At 32.4% G+C, this 13,020-nt stretch overlaps 1 protein-coding gene across 3 annotated transcripts in view; it reads right to left on the minus strand.

Annotated features, from left to right (window-relative positions):
• Window positions 1-13,011, minus strand: part of Cep164 (centrosomal protein 164) — a 17,651-nt gene extending 4,640 nt beyond the window's left edge. The window contains exons 1-10 of one of the 3 annotated variants that reach the window (XM_011645026.2): window positions 12,749-13,010; window positions 10,383-10,432; window positions 9,612-9,860; window positions 7,004-7,777; window positions 5,847-6,709; window positions 4,817-5,236; window positions 4,133-4,458; window positions 2,391-2,806; window positions 1,013-1,185; window positions 480-696 (exon numbers count right to left, since the gene is read on the minus strand). In XM_011645026.2, the coding sequence (XP_011643328.2) occupies window positions 480-696; window positions 1,013-1,185; window positions 2,391-2,806; window positions 4,133-4,458; window positions 4,817-5,236; window positions 5,847-6,709; window positions 7,004-7,777; window positions 9,612-9,780 (3,358 nt within the window). In that variant the 5' untranslated portion in view covers window positions 9,781-9,860; window positions 10,383-10,432; window positions 12,749-13,010. Of the gene's footprint in view, window positions 1-479; window positions 697-1,012; window positions 1,186-2,390; window positions 2,807-4,132; window positions 4,459-4,816; window positions 5,237-5,846; window positions 6,710-7,003; window positions 7,778-9,611; window positions 9,861-10,382; window positions 10,433-12,748 lie in introns of all 3 variants that reach the window. The other 2 variants (XM_011645025.2, XM_011645027.3) reach the window with 2 other exon arrangements.
• Between the last annotated feature and the right edge of the window lie 9 nt (window positions 13,012-13,020).

Consider the following 13,020-nt stretch of genomic DNA (forward strand, 5'->3'; position numbering starts at 1 on the left):
GGGAGGGAAGGGGGAGAGGGAGAGAAGAGGGAGAGGGAGAGGAGGGAGAGGAGGAGTGAGAGGGAGGGAGGGAGGGAGGGAGGGAGGAGGAGGGAGGAGAGGGAGGGAGGGAGGGAGGGAGAGAGGGGGAGAGAGAGAGAGAGAGAGAGAGAGAGAGAGAGAGAGTGAGAGAGAGAGAGAGAGAGAGAGAGAGAGAGAGAGAGAGAGAGAGAGGAGAGAGAGAGAGAGAGAAGAGAGAGAGAGAGAGAGAGAGAGAGAGAGAGAGAGAGAGAGAGAGAGAGAGAGAGAGAGAGAGAGAGAGAGAGAGAGAGAGAGAGAGAGAGAGAGAGAGAGAGAGAGAATCACACTTTTCTATTGATCATTAACTATTAATCATTAATTATTAATTATCAATAATAAGATTTGTTTTATTTTTATTGATTTTTCTTTAAAATTTGTAATAATAATTTAACGATTCCAAAATTTAATGTGCAACTCACCTATAAAAGTATCAGTTCCTAAATCAGTCGAGCTGAAACCGCTGCTGGCACTCGACATGTCGCTCAGTTCGTCGGTTTTGGCATCGTTTTCATTTCGCTTATCATTTGCTACTCGTTCCAAAGATTGTTCCAAATGCCTCAAATGAATGATTTTCTCACCTAAAAGGCTTTTGGTGCGATGCAAACTCACCTCCATTTCAGAGAGCTCGCGTTCCTCCTAATTGAAGAGTAAGTATTCACAATCCATTTACTTTTCATAAAAAAAAAAATCATTAAAGACAGTTGTTTTCTCAAATTTCTTTTATCTTATTAAAGAAGAAAGTAGAAATATTAATGGCCATACACATACGCTACTATCTTGCATATTATTTGAATATTGAAAGAAATTTAGAGGAGCTTGAAAGAATTAAGAATTATACATTTTATACAGAATTGTATGTATACTAAAACATATTTTTTTAGCAACCTATTACTAGTGTAACCTATTATTTATTTTTACTTTCTAATCGACAACAGAACGACATTAGAACAACCTGTACTAATTGTTCCAGAGTGGCTCTCCCGCTCCGTTGTTTCCAAGCTCTTTGCCTACCCTGAAAGGCACTTTTTTGTTGTCTCAACGCTTCGCAAGCTCTCCTCACCGAATCCTTTTCCACATGCATCCGGTGTCGGAAGAATTCTAGCTCCGAAGAGGCATTCGCTAATGCTGCAAAGGAAAATACTGTTGCTTTTAATTTAAATAAAAAAATTGTACTTAACTCTAAATTTTAAGCCTTAAATATTAAAAATTTGATGTTGAGATGAAAAAAGTGATTGAGAAACGAATATATGAAAACAGCGTGCGAAAGCAAAAGAAAAACTGGTGGTGCACTTACGAGCCGGAAAGATATAAGCCGTTAACCAAAGTAAAGTGTATATAATCCTATGAAAAAGAAAGAGAAATAAATAATAAGATAATTATTCTATTGATATAAATAATACAAATAATATATGCTAAAATTCAGTTTGAAAAAATTATATTTGTTATATTATTTACATATTTCTAAAAGCAATATGTTCATAACAATATACTTTACCGAAAATAAACTATTTAATAAATAAAAAATAAAAAATTGGAGACAATTATGATATATATTACCTTGTGTCAATTATTTAGTGATATTTTAATAGAGATAGAGAAGTGTGAGGCTCAAAAATATTAAAAAGATAATAAAATTAATTTCAAGAGATATATACAAAAGTGTTGTATGTACAAAAGTTATTTACAATTATCAAATACATACATAAATATTTAATATTCTATTAATTGTCTATATAATTTTTACAAAATATTGTAATGTAATATAGTGTAATATAAAATAATGTAACATAAAAGAGTGTTAATTATATTTTATAAAATTTAACATATCGTAAGTACTATCATTTACTTACACATAACGTAATTTAAAACATATATCGTTTAAATCACATAAAATAAACTATATTCTTTAAGAAGGAGGTATACAATTATTTACAATGATTCTAAAATAATTATTCCTAACCAAAATTTATTATTTTTTTGTAATTAATTATTTTTTTGTAATTATACATTAACTCATTCTTATTGTTTAAGTTTTTATATTTACTTATAAGAAATTGAAAAAAAAAAAATAGAAAGAAGCTCATGTGCTTTATCCCTATAAGAACAACAAACTTTTGTCTCTGAATAAAATTACAATATCACACTTTTTAAACAAATAACATTTGTTTTTCAGATAACTTTGATCTTATTTGAACTGACTTGATTCAAGTTTTTAAATGTAAAATTTTGTGAATAAAAAAATTTAACAATAATTTCCCTTGAGAAAAGGGATGTAAGCAGTACAGAATTCTTTGATAAAATATCGCGCGAGATAAGTTTAAAACAATCACCTTTATCTTGGAAAGGATATCGCACTGTATAGGCCGTTTCGTTGCTCGGTAGCTGATCACCGAGATCTTCCAGCTTCTTCAGCTGTTTTCTAATATTTTCCACCGGATTCTCCACATTGTTGTTATTGCTACCGTTCGAGCGACCTGCACTCGAAGTAGCTCTTTTACTGAAGCTCTTCTTCTTCTTTGTTATCATATTAGTGTTCTCACTGGCGGTAGTGGTATCGTCGGATTCAATTTTTGCCGTACTTTTCAAGCCAGCAGCCGGGGATGTGTGTTTCTGAAATCCCGCGGTCGCTTTCTGACTCTTCGAATTTTCCAGATCATTTTGCTCTTCGACTTGTTCGTTCGCGCTTTGGCTGTCCAGCGATTTCGCGTTTGTTACTGGGCTCGAGCGCGCGTTCTTCAGCGGAGTACTGCGAGCACGATTTAAGGCCTATAGCCAGAACATTAGGGCGAATTGTATGAACATGACGGAGTACCTTCACAGTCCATTCGTGTTCTTAACAAGGATATACGGTGGGCATTATTCAACGAATAAAGAATTGATGATGTAGACTGCGAAGGTACTAATGTGAAGATATTAACGTGATATCAAAAATGAACATGCAACATTAGTGTTTTAATATAGAAACTAGCGAGAATATGTCTATTAATTATTATAGTTTTTTCACATATACCCCACGTATTCTTATCCAATTGATTTATGATTAAAAAGAAAAATACGCTTTTATTTAAAATAGTAAAGATTGCTCCCTTCCTATTTCTCAATAATTCAGCAGTAATAATCCTTTTATCTCACAAAATGTCCAAATAAAATATTATAAAATAAAAAAATATAAAAAATATTGTAGAATAAGATTTTGCTATTGTCGCTAATAACTTCAGAGAAAATACAATACAACGTAAATATAGCTTTTTGTGTAAAAAGTCTCGCTAATTTCTATAGAAACATCAAATCATTGCAAAAAGAAGAAAATCTATTAATGAGATGTAACATGAAATGGCATGCTTGTGCTGTACGCTGAGCGTGTTTAAGAATTACAGAAATTGAGATTCACTGCACGCTGTTATTAACAATGATTACAGTTAATATATCATGGCAGAACATGTTATCTTTCATTTAGAACATAAAAACAGTGTAAGAATTACTTATATCGATATTTTTCAATTCTATATAATAACCAAAATGAAAACTGATAATTTTCAGGTAATACCGATATTACAACGATATTCACAAATATCGATATTGACAATATCAGAGGCAATTCGACATATAATACATTCTCATATGCATATTTTCAATAAAACAAATATATAATGAAAATTTCGATTATGTATCGACATTTAACATTCAATATCGATATTCATTAAAGTTTTTAGAATACGATATTAAAAATAGAGACATTTACATATACTAATTATACAATCGTTAGCAAAATTAAATGAAGAATAATTATCATTTAATTACATTAATTCATTTAATCCATTTACATCCATTATTTAGAGATTGTAATTATAAAATAGATATTGTTATTTGATTTAATCTCTTCATCTGTCAAATCATTTACTCATTGCTATAAAAAAATCATTAATTGTATGAAGAGTAAGAGAAAGATTTGCAAACAATATTATTGATACTAAAATTCTTTTTTACAATGTCACTAGTTTATTTGTGAACATGTGAACATTCAAGATACTCCAGGTTGTGAATCAATTCCGTTTGTAGAGAGAAAACTCACTTTTGTTCCGACGAATCGGTCTTGTCTGTCCTCGTCCTGGTGGATGTTGATCTCTCAGTTTCTGAAGCTGTAGTATATCCCTCCTTTCTTCTGCTTCTTCTTTCGACTGCAAGGCGAACATCGTTCTTTAACTTCATATATTTTTCCTTGAGCGCCGTATACTTGTCCTGCAGCAGCCGTTTCTCGCAACGCATCTTTTCAAAGTCGATGCTTTCCTGTTGAAGAGCTCGCTCAGTCTGTTTTCTCGCTTCCTTTTCGGCGTCTCTTGCAAAATCCGCACGGATTTCCTCCAATCGCTCTTTGTACATCTTACGAGCAAGAGCTTCCTAAAATCGCAATAGATGAATTATCTCCAAATATTTTTTTCGATCGCAAGGATTGATATCCTTTGAGAAACAATTTTTATGTAATATTTAATATTTAATATATTAATTTATGCATAAAATTATTTTTCTGGATTACTTTAAAATGTATTTACACATTATATTCTTTAAATAAGATTTAAAGGAAATAATTTATTACTAAAATCTACATTATAATAATAAATCTTTTATTTTTTTCAAATAGCATAGACTATCAATAGATCAAATATCTTTTATTTTTTTCAAATAGCATAGACTATCAATAAATCAAATATCACTTTTAATGCATAACATAATGTACATGTGTATATTAGATACTCACATCCATCCTAAAATCACGAAGAATTTCGGCTAAGCATTGTTCGTGATCTTCGGTAAATTTGGTAATCTTTTCCCGTTGTTGTATTCTTAATTCGTTTCGTAATTCTTCAAATTCCTTTTCAAGTTCTTTCTTTAAAATTTCGATTCTTTCGGTGTGTTGTTTCCTCAACTCATATTCGTTCAGCTTTGCTAGTTTTTCCTCGCCGAGGTCACGCTCATGCTCATTCTCCAGCTTGCCCATCTCTTGACTTCTCAATTCCAGAAGCTCCCTTTTCCTCTCGTCGAGTTCTGTTTTTAGATTAGCCAATATCTCTTGCCTCTCTTTCTCATAGCAGACCTCCAGTTCCGTGCGAACTTTCTTCAAATTTTCCATCCTAGCTTGATCCATTTCAGTGATCAATGCTTGTATCTCCCGTTCTTCCTATAAAACATTGTAATAGATTCTTGAATCTGTAATATAATTTCAATTTTCCGTAAATTAACATGACAAATATTCTTAGACTTTTTTACTTAAAAATATGTATAAAATGGTTTTAAGAAGTTGAAGTAATATAATATTTAGTGTCTAATATTGTTATCATCAAATATCAAATATCTATTCTTTATTGAAGATAAAATGTTCATGACAAAATAAAAAAGAAAAAAATATAAATTTTAAGAGATTAACAACAATGAACAAAAATGTACGATAATTTTTTTTTTTTTAATTTTTTTTTAGGAGTTATAATTTATAATATATTATACTTTGTTAATCCTTTGATGAAGCACGCGCTTTGAACATGACGCTGAGCATTTTGTATGGCTGGAATTGCGATAGTAACGAATGCTACGACCGGAACTTTTTTCATGTTTAAAATATTGAGTACTTGCGCAATGTATATGTATATGTATGTGTGGATATATGATTTTGAGCTTTTGATTTCAGTATGAGTGCCTGTAGATCACAATAAACACTGAATGCATGTATGCATTCAAAATAATCAAAGAGTAAAAAATCTGGCAATATAATATTATAATAAAAAAGAAAATACCTTTTGTTCCATTTCCTCTTTCATTTCTTTTAATCTTTGATCCAAAACTTGTTGAAGCAAAGCCTTTTGTTGCATAAAATTTTCTTCAAGTTCTTTCTTCTTTTCTTGTAGCTTAATATCGAGCTCGATTCTATAAGCTTCAAATTCTTCCTCATTTTCTCTATTCATTTTCGTCTTTATCTCGTCAATGCTTGGAGAGTATTCTAGCTTAGGTCGAATAAATCGTTCCTTTACGTAATTCTGATTAAATCTCGACATGTCAGGTGACTCATCATCTTCGGCTTGTTGATTTGATGAACGATTTGACATGTGTTTTGCAATAATTACTCTTGTTTTACGCATCTCATCGGAATCACTGCTTTTTGCAGTACTACAATCCGTTTCACTTTTTGACACTAAATCAATGTTTTTCACTTTTTCACCTAATTTGTTAGGTAAATAATCAAAACTATTGTCCCTTTCTATATTGTTCTTCGTCATCTGATTACGATGTTCATTTTCCGAAACGTTTTGCACGAGAAATCTCTTGCCAACTACTTTTGCGTTTTTTGATATGGATTCGATTTTCTCCAAAGATAACTGCTGCCTGTTGACCTCTGAATCCATTTTGTCTTGCTCTTTCTCATCGGAATAGTCATTTTTATTGACGTCGTTGCTGTCTTCAAAATTTTGCGAGATTGATTTCGGCGGAGATAGACTAGAACCGGTAATTTTATCACTGATTACGGTTGATATCCGTGGATTTTTATCTTCAGATTCGGAGTCCCAATCGTCCTCGGACTCTGAATACGTGAAGTTGATGTTGAATTCCTTTTCCAAGTCAAAGCGCACACTTTTGCGCTCCTCGTCCAATGGTCGATCGTCTATCGACAATCGAATTAAGCTCAGATTATAATAGTAAAATTATGTTAATACTAATCCAAGAATTTAAAAAATTATTTGAGATTTTTAGTTTACATACTGAAATTATTACTTTTATTTTATTTAATTTTATTTATCGTAAAATATAAATATTTTTATTTTTAAAAAATATAAATATTCCTACATTCTTAAGTAGGCTATATTCGGTATAATTACTTTATAAAAGACCACAGAATAATATATCAGGATAAGAAAATTAATCCTGAAAAATTATTCAGATATATGCACAGTCTTACCATCCTCAGGTTGTTTGTCCCTTAAAATGGATTTGGGTCTATCACCAACGGTATTATTGGTTTCATCAGAAATTGTAAATGCCTGAAAGTCTTCCAATTTGCCATCTTGACTAGGTGTAGTATCTCTGCTCCTATTACTTTTTAGAAACATCGAACCGCCACCACTAAGAGTCAACTCCTTTTGTTGACTCAACTGACTTGGATGTTTCTCTTTGTCGAATTTCTCTGGTTTGGCCAATGTGCTAGCACTGAGTCTATCAATGTCAATTATGTTCTCTTCTGAACTAAATTTGCTGGAGAGCTGCTCCCAGTCTTTTTCGTGCCACGGACTCAGTGATTCGGATCTCTTCAGTACTTCTTTGAGATCAAATTCTTTCTTCGCTGATGTTGTCGTCGTTGTTGCAATTGTTGCGGGAATGTCCTTTGTCTCGAGCAATTTCGGGCATTCATAAAATTTTGGGTCTTGAAATTTCAAGTTTGTATAATCTCTTGCAGCTCGATCGCTCGATAAGGACATTACATTGTCAGATCTCGAGTCACTTTCTCTTCTTGATTGGAGTCTGTCAAACGAGGAAGGTCGATCCCTTTTACGCGAACTGTCGATTTTTTCAATTTTTCGCAAAGGCGCCAGTTTCATTGGAATTTTCGTACCCATTATGCCAGTTTTCATATGAATAGTTTCTTTAACATTTTCCTTCGGAGTAATAGTCTCTTTTGGTAAAGTTGCGTCCTCGTGAGATTCAAGATCTTTTGCTGTAGTCTTTGAGTCTTCTTCTGTAACATCAATAAATAATTTCTTCGTTTTTACTCTGTTAGGTCTAATTTAGCATTTTTTTAAATATTTGACATAAATGTTTTATAGATATTCCTACACACACACACACACACACACACACACACACACACACACACACACACACACACACACACACACCACACACACACACACACACACACCACACACACACACATTAAAATAAACATTGATAGAAACGTAAAGACAAATAGAATATTTTATGTATAAAATATATTAGGAAATTACTTGTTCTTCAATTATTTGTACTTTTTCTTATATCTGTAATCAAAGTTTAAAATCACAACCAGCGAGAATATATTTTCCCGCTGCAAAATGGATTAATTTTTAATTAAAATTTTGTTTATACGCAGAAATTGAAAAAAAAAATTGTATCTTGATGATAGCATCTGATTACGTAAAAGAGTTAAATGTATGTTACGAGCTGGTCTTTATGATTATTGCAAAAAGTGAGGAGCGACCATAAGCATCCGAAGTCAGTGTTTCAAGGTCTTGAAGTAGTTATTAGCCATTTACGTAACACTTGTGAACTGCATAGTATTTGCTCGTTGGCGGATAGGAGACAACTCGACCGAGTTGATTCAACGGATCCGGGAGGCAGATGTAGATAATAGAATTATTATATAGTCGTTTTAGAAGAACAGAGATATAATTTTTTTAAAACGCAAACGATTAAATATAAAACATATATTTAGTCTTTATTTTTCTTTTTAATTTTCTAATCATTAAATCTTTTATTCAATATTTTTCTAAAATAAATATGTATGTCATTTTTATGTAACTGCAATTATTTATATTAACATCACGTGTTTCGCGTTTTTATTTATATTATGAGACTGCGCCACGCACAGAGCTTTTGAATAAGAAATATATATCTGTGTCCGTGTGTGCGTGAGGCACGCGTGCATGTGTGTGCATGCATGTCAAATTTTTAATAAATAATGATACTTTTTCTATAGCAGTTAAAAATTAGATATTTGCTAAATTGGAAAACAATAATATTAAACTTTATATAAGTCGACAATATTATAAAATTTTATTTAAGTTGAGAAGCAACGCATTAAATTCTTGCTAACGATTGCGATATTCATAGCCAACACGTTATAGAAGAAGCTAAAAATATAGTTGCGTTTCTCGTAATTTTGATGCAACGCCAAAAGCGCATTGCATTGCCAAGTTGCATGATCTTACTGATTACCGTGAAGTATTTGAATGATGGATGTCAAGTGTTGAGTGTTAAGCGAATGCAGCACGCGCGCGATTAATGCCGATTTGTGGATTAAATTTCTTTTGAAAACCAAAATGTCATCATGTTATCATGACAATAATAGCTTGTAGAAATGTTATTGTATTAATTGAAATCGTGTCAAAGCAGAGTCAAATGGTTTTTTTAATTCCCTATATACTAAATAAATTCAGTATTGTATATTCAATATTATATTTTCTCGAAAATTTCAATATAAAATATCGTACTCTTATATGAATTAATTTCAATTGTTTAAGAGATAAATAATATGAGCACTCCTACACTCCAACACTGTTATATAGTAACTAATTTATTTATTAAAACGTCATAATTTAAGAGAGGAAGAGCGATTTAAAAGAGGATAAACGTAAAGTTATGAACAGATATGACTTACTGTCCGTAATGATAATTCCGTTCAAATAAAAGGCAAAAAAAAAGAGAGAGAGAGAGAGAGAGAGAGAGAGAGAGAGAGAGAGAGAAAGAGAGAGAGAGAGAGAGAGAGAGAGAGAGAGATTTACAAATCAAACATAAAATGTTATAACGCATACCAAGACTCATTTGTCTTTTGTTGCCAGCTCTAGCTTGCTCCACGAGTTCTCTGTAAACTGCATCCAGGGGATGTTCCCAGGTGGTGGTACCGGTGGATGCCTGATAGTAATACCAGGCACCACTAGCTTCATGAAAGCATGGAGACCAACCCTTAGGTAGGGCTGCCATAAGACCCTCTCGGGCCAAGTCCAGAAGATGTGGTTCCGCATCGGGATCAATTCCCAGACGTTTTGCATAATCCAGTAACTCTGGAATTACATTGTTTTCTTTCAATTTAATAATACATTTCTATTGTAAATATAATCTTGATCACCCCATTACATGTTGACAAGTCGATAATATTTGATAAAAAAAGAAACAAGGATGAAAAAATGACGTTGACAAAATATGATTTAGTTTCGTTCATAACAATGTTCTTAAATAGAAATATATTTAAGTAAAATTTAAGTAAATTTAAATAAATATTTAAGTAAAATTCTTTTACTAATTTATAAAATGTGGTTCCTATATATTGCGGTAGTGTCAATGTACCTAACCAGGTTTAATCATTCTATTGATCAATAAAACAATAGAAAATTTTCAATAAATTCGACATAATGTTAATTTAATGTTTATTTACAGCATATATTTTTATCTGGTATAGCATAATTTATTAATAATGCCCTTGTAAACTTTAATCACTAGAAAGGTGTATCCCTGTATCTTATTATATCGATAAATTGTACAATTCATTGATCACACGGTTAATCGGGTTAAAAGCACAAAGTTACCTTTCACAGAAACTGCTACGACGGCATGATGCGTTTACGGCCATTTAACACTATTTTGTTATTAAAACAGAAGCTTTAATATATAATACTAAAAATCAACTTTTTAAGATTTTAAAGATTAGAAGAAAATATCGATAATTAAATTAAATAATTTATCGCTTAATGTGTCATTTGTATCATTTGATCTGTATCATTTGATAAAAACTATGTTAATTGTCGATATTATAATTGTAAAAATTATGCAGACCTTATATATCTTAAAACAACATAAACTTTATTGTATTCATCTTATGATTGTTCTTTTAACTACCGAAATTGATATTAAAATATTTAGTAAAGTAAAATTAAAATTAAAGTTGTTATTAAAAGTATTTTATGTGGACGTGACATATGAAATATCATAAATAAAAGTTTTAAAATTAGTAATATTCCCTCCACGATAGATAAACTTTTCAGTACTTTAATTAAGAAGGTAGATATAAAAATAAGAAGATAGATATAAAAAATAATTCGAATGAAATTTATATTGAATCTATTTACATATACTTATCAATCATACAAATAAATAATGAATAAATAATGAATAATTGTTTTGTCTTAATTTTGCTAAAAAGTGTGAGAAATGCTTGTTTATATTAAGATATTGTAATTTGTTCTGATATTTAACAAAAACGGTATAAAATATCTTTTAAAAATATATTTTGAAAATAAAATCTATGAAAAGCTACATGCTTATTTAAATTTTTACAAATTTTATTTGTGTGTAAACAACCTGCAGCAACCTCATTTAATTTTTTCCGCTATGCGCCCATCTGTCAACATAATAGCTGAAAGTTTTTCTACTCAAACTATTCTTTCAGACTAATTAAAAGCAATTAAAAATTCCGGGAGACAAACACGACCACCAGTAGCTTTAGATCAAACAACGTGAGATCATCAATATAAGATTTCAGTCTGTTGCAAGCAATCACGAGAAGATGCAGCGAGTATAAAAGATCTCGATAAAAAATTCCATCAGTCCTGACAACTGGACAGGTGGTGGTGGTGGTGGTGGTGGTGGTGGTGGTGGTGATGGTGGTGGTGGTGGTCGTCGTATGGGGGCAAGTCGAACCACCATCTGCCCTCGCGTCGCCAGTCAAAGTGTTGGTTCTCATTTTGCCGGTTTCATCGATATCTATTCCTGGTGCTGTACTAGGTATTAATTCTTACAAACGGAAGTCCGACAAAAAAACCGTCGTTCCAAAATCTGCAGACAATTTGAAAAGCTTTGATCGATGGATAAGACAGGTTTATTCGACCAGAGTGGCGCAAAGATGATCGAATGCTATGACAAAACTTTCGCCGCACTGCGAATTATTGATTTTCCGGAGCGTGCTGGGAAACGGGCTCAGTATTCCCGCTTGGCGCGATGTAAATAAACAAGGAAACTTGCCACTAGGTCTCTTTTACACTTTTCTTTGCCTTTAGGCTAATTAGGAGTGGCATATTTTTTCAGAAACACAGTTTATTTACTTTGTTTTTATGCGATAACAAATTTCTTTGATTGCTCGTTTTTCAAATCTAAAAGAGCGTAATGGTTACACAAATGTACAAATCATTTAGAATAGAAGAAATAATTCGCGATATAATATACGTTCGAGTAAACGTGGGGAAACATTTGATTTATAAAAGAATCAACAAAATTATTAAGCTCTTAATAAAGAATTTTATTCAAGCAAAATTCATCAATTTTTGTCATTAGTATAAGATAGATTTAAAAATAGCATAAAAATAGATTTAAAAATACATAGGTATAAAAAACGTTTTAATATTTGTGCAAAAAGTTGAGATGTCGAAATGTGATGAAATAGGGCTCAAGAAAATGGATAATATTTCACAGGATATCAAAATGAAATCATCATGGCCTAAATACGGTGATTCTATTGTAGTAGAGAGAATTCGAGTTTCCAGTCATTGACCAATTTAAAAAAAAAAGCAATAATTAATTTTTTCACTTCTATATTTTGTACACTGTGTAACATGCACGATGACCAAGTTTTTCGATAATAACCACTTCAAGTATGATTTGTTCAATCAGATGGACGACACATAACAAATCTTCCAATCGTCCGCGTAGAAAAGACACAGTGGAGCTCACAGGAATTGCGTAGAATTATATTATATGAGAAAGATGTAGGGCGCTACGTAGGTAGGAAACGACGGGAGCATCGATCAGCTTCGGGCAATGAACGCCCTATTCCTAAATAAAGCGACTGTTCCAATAATCGACGAGTTCAATTTCGTCGAATGTCCGGCTATGATCGTGAATGAACACGAAGGTGGAAGGCAGCAAAACTATTGGAGGCTTATTGGCTACTTCCACGTACCTTCGTTTGTCGGATGAGACGTCTCATCGAAAACCTCCCTGCACACGATCGTAGCAGCGCTGTCTTGAGAGATGCTCATGCTAACGCTCATGCACCCCGAACGTGCCCCGTGAACGTAATGTTCGCATTACGCGGCTAAGTCTTCCACACGCGCACGATGAGTAATGAGAGCGATGGCGTGCCAAGCTCCAATTCACTTTTCCATATTGGTGCGCGTCTTTTGTATATACTGCGCGAAACACGGAGCTCGTCCGTCGGCGGTCAATGTTGAA

This window comes from Pogonomyrmex barbatus, unplaced genomic scaffold, assembly GCF_055798465.1.
Source record: "Pogonomyrmex barbatus isolate J1 unplaced genomic scaffold, ASM5579846v1 scaffold9, whole genome shotgun sequence".
NCBI classification, from domain to species: Eukaryota; Metazoa; Arthropoda; class Insecta; order Hymenoptera; family Formicidae; genus Pogonomyrmex; species Pogonomyrmex barbatus.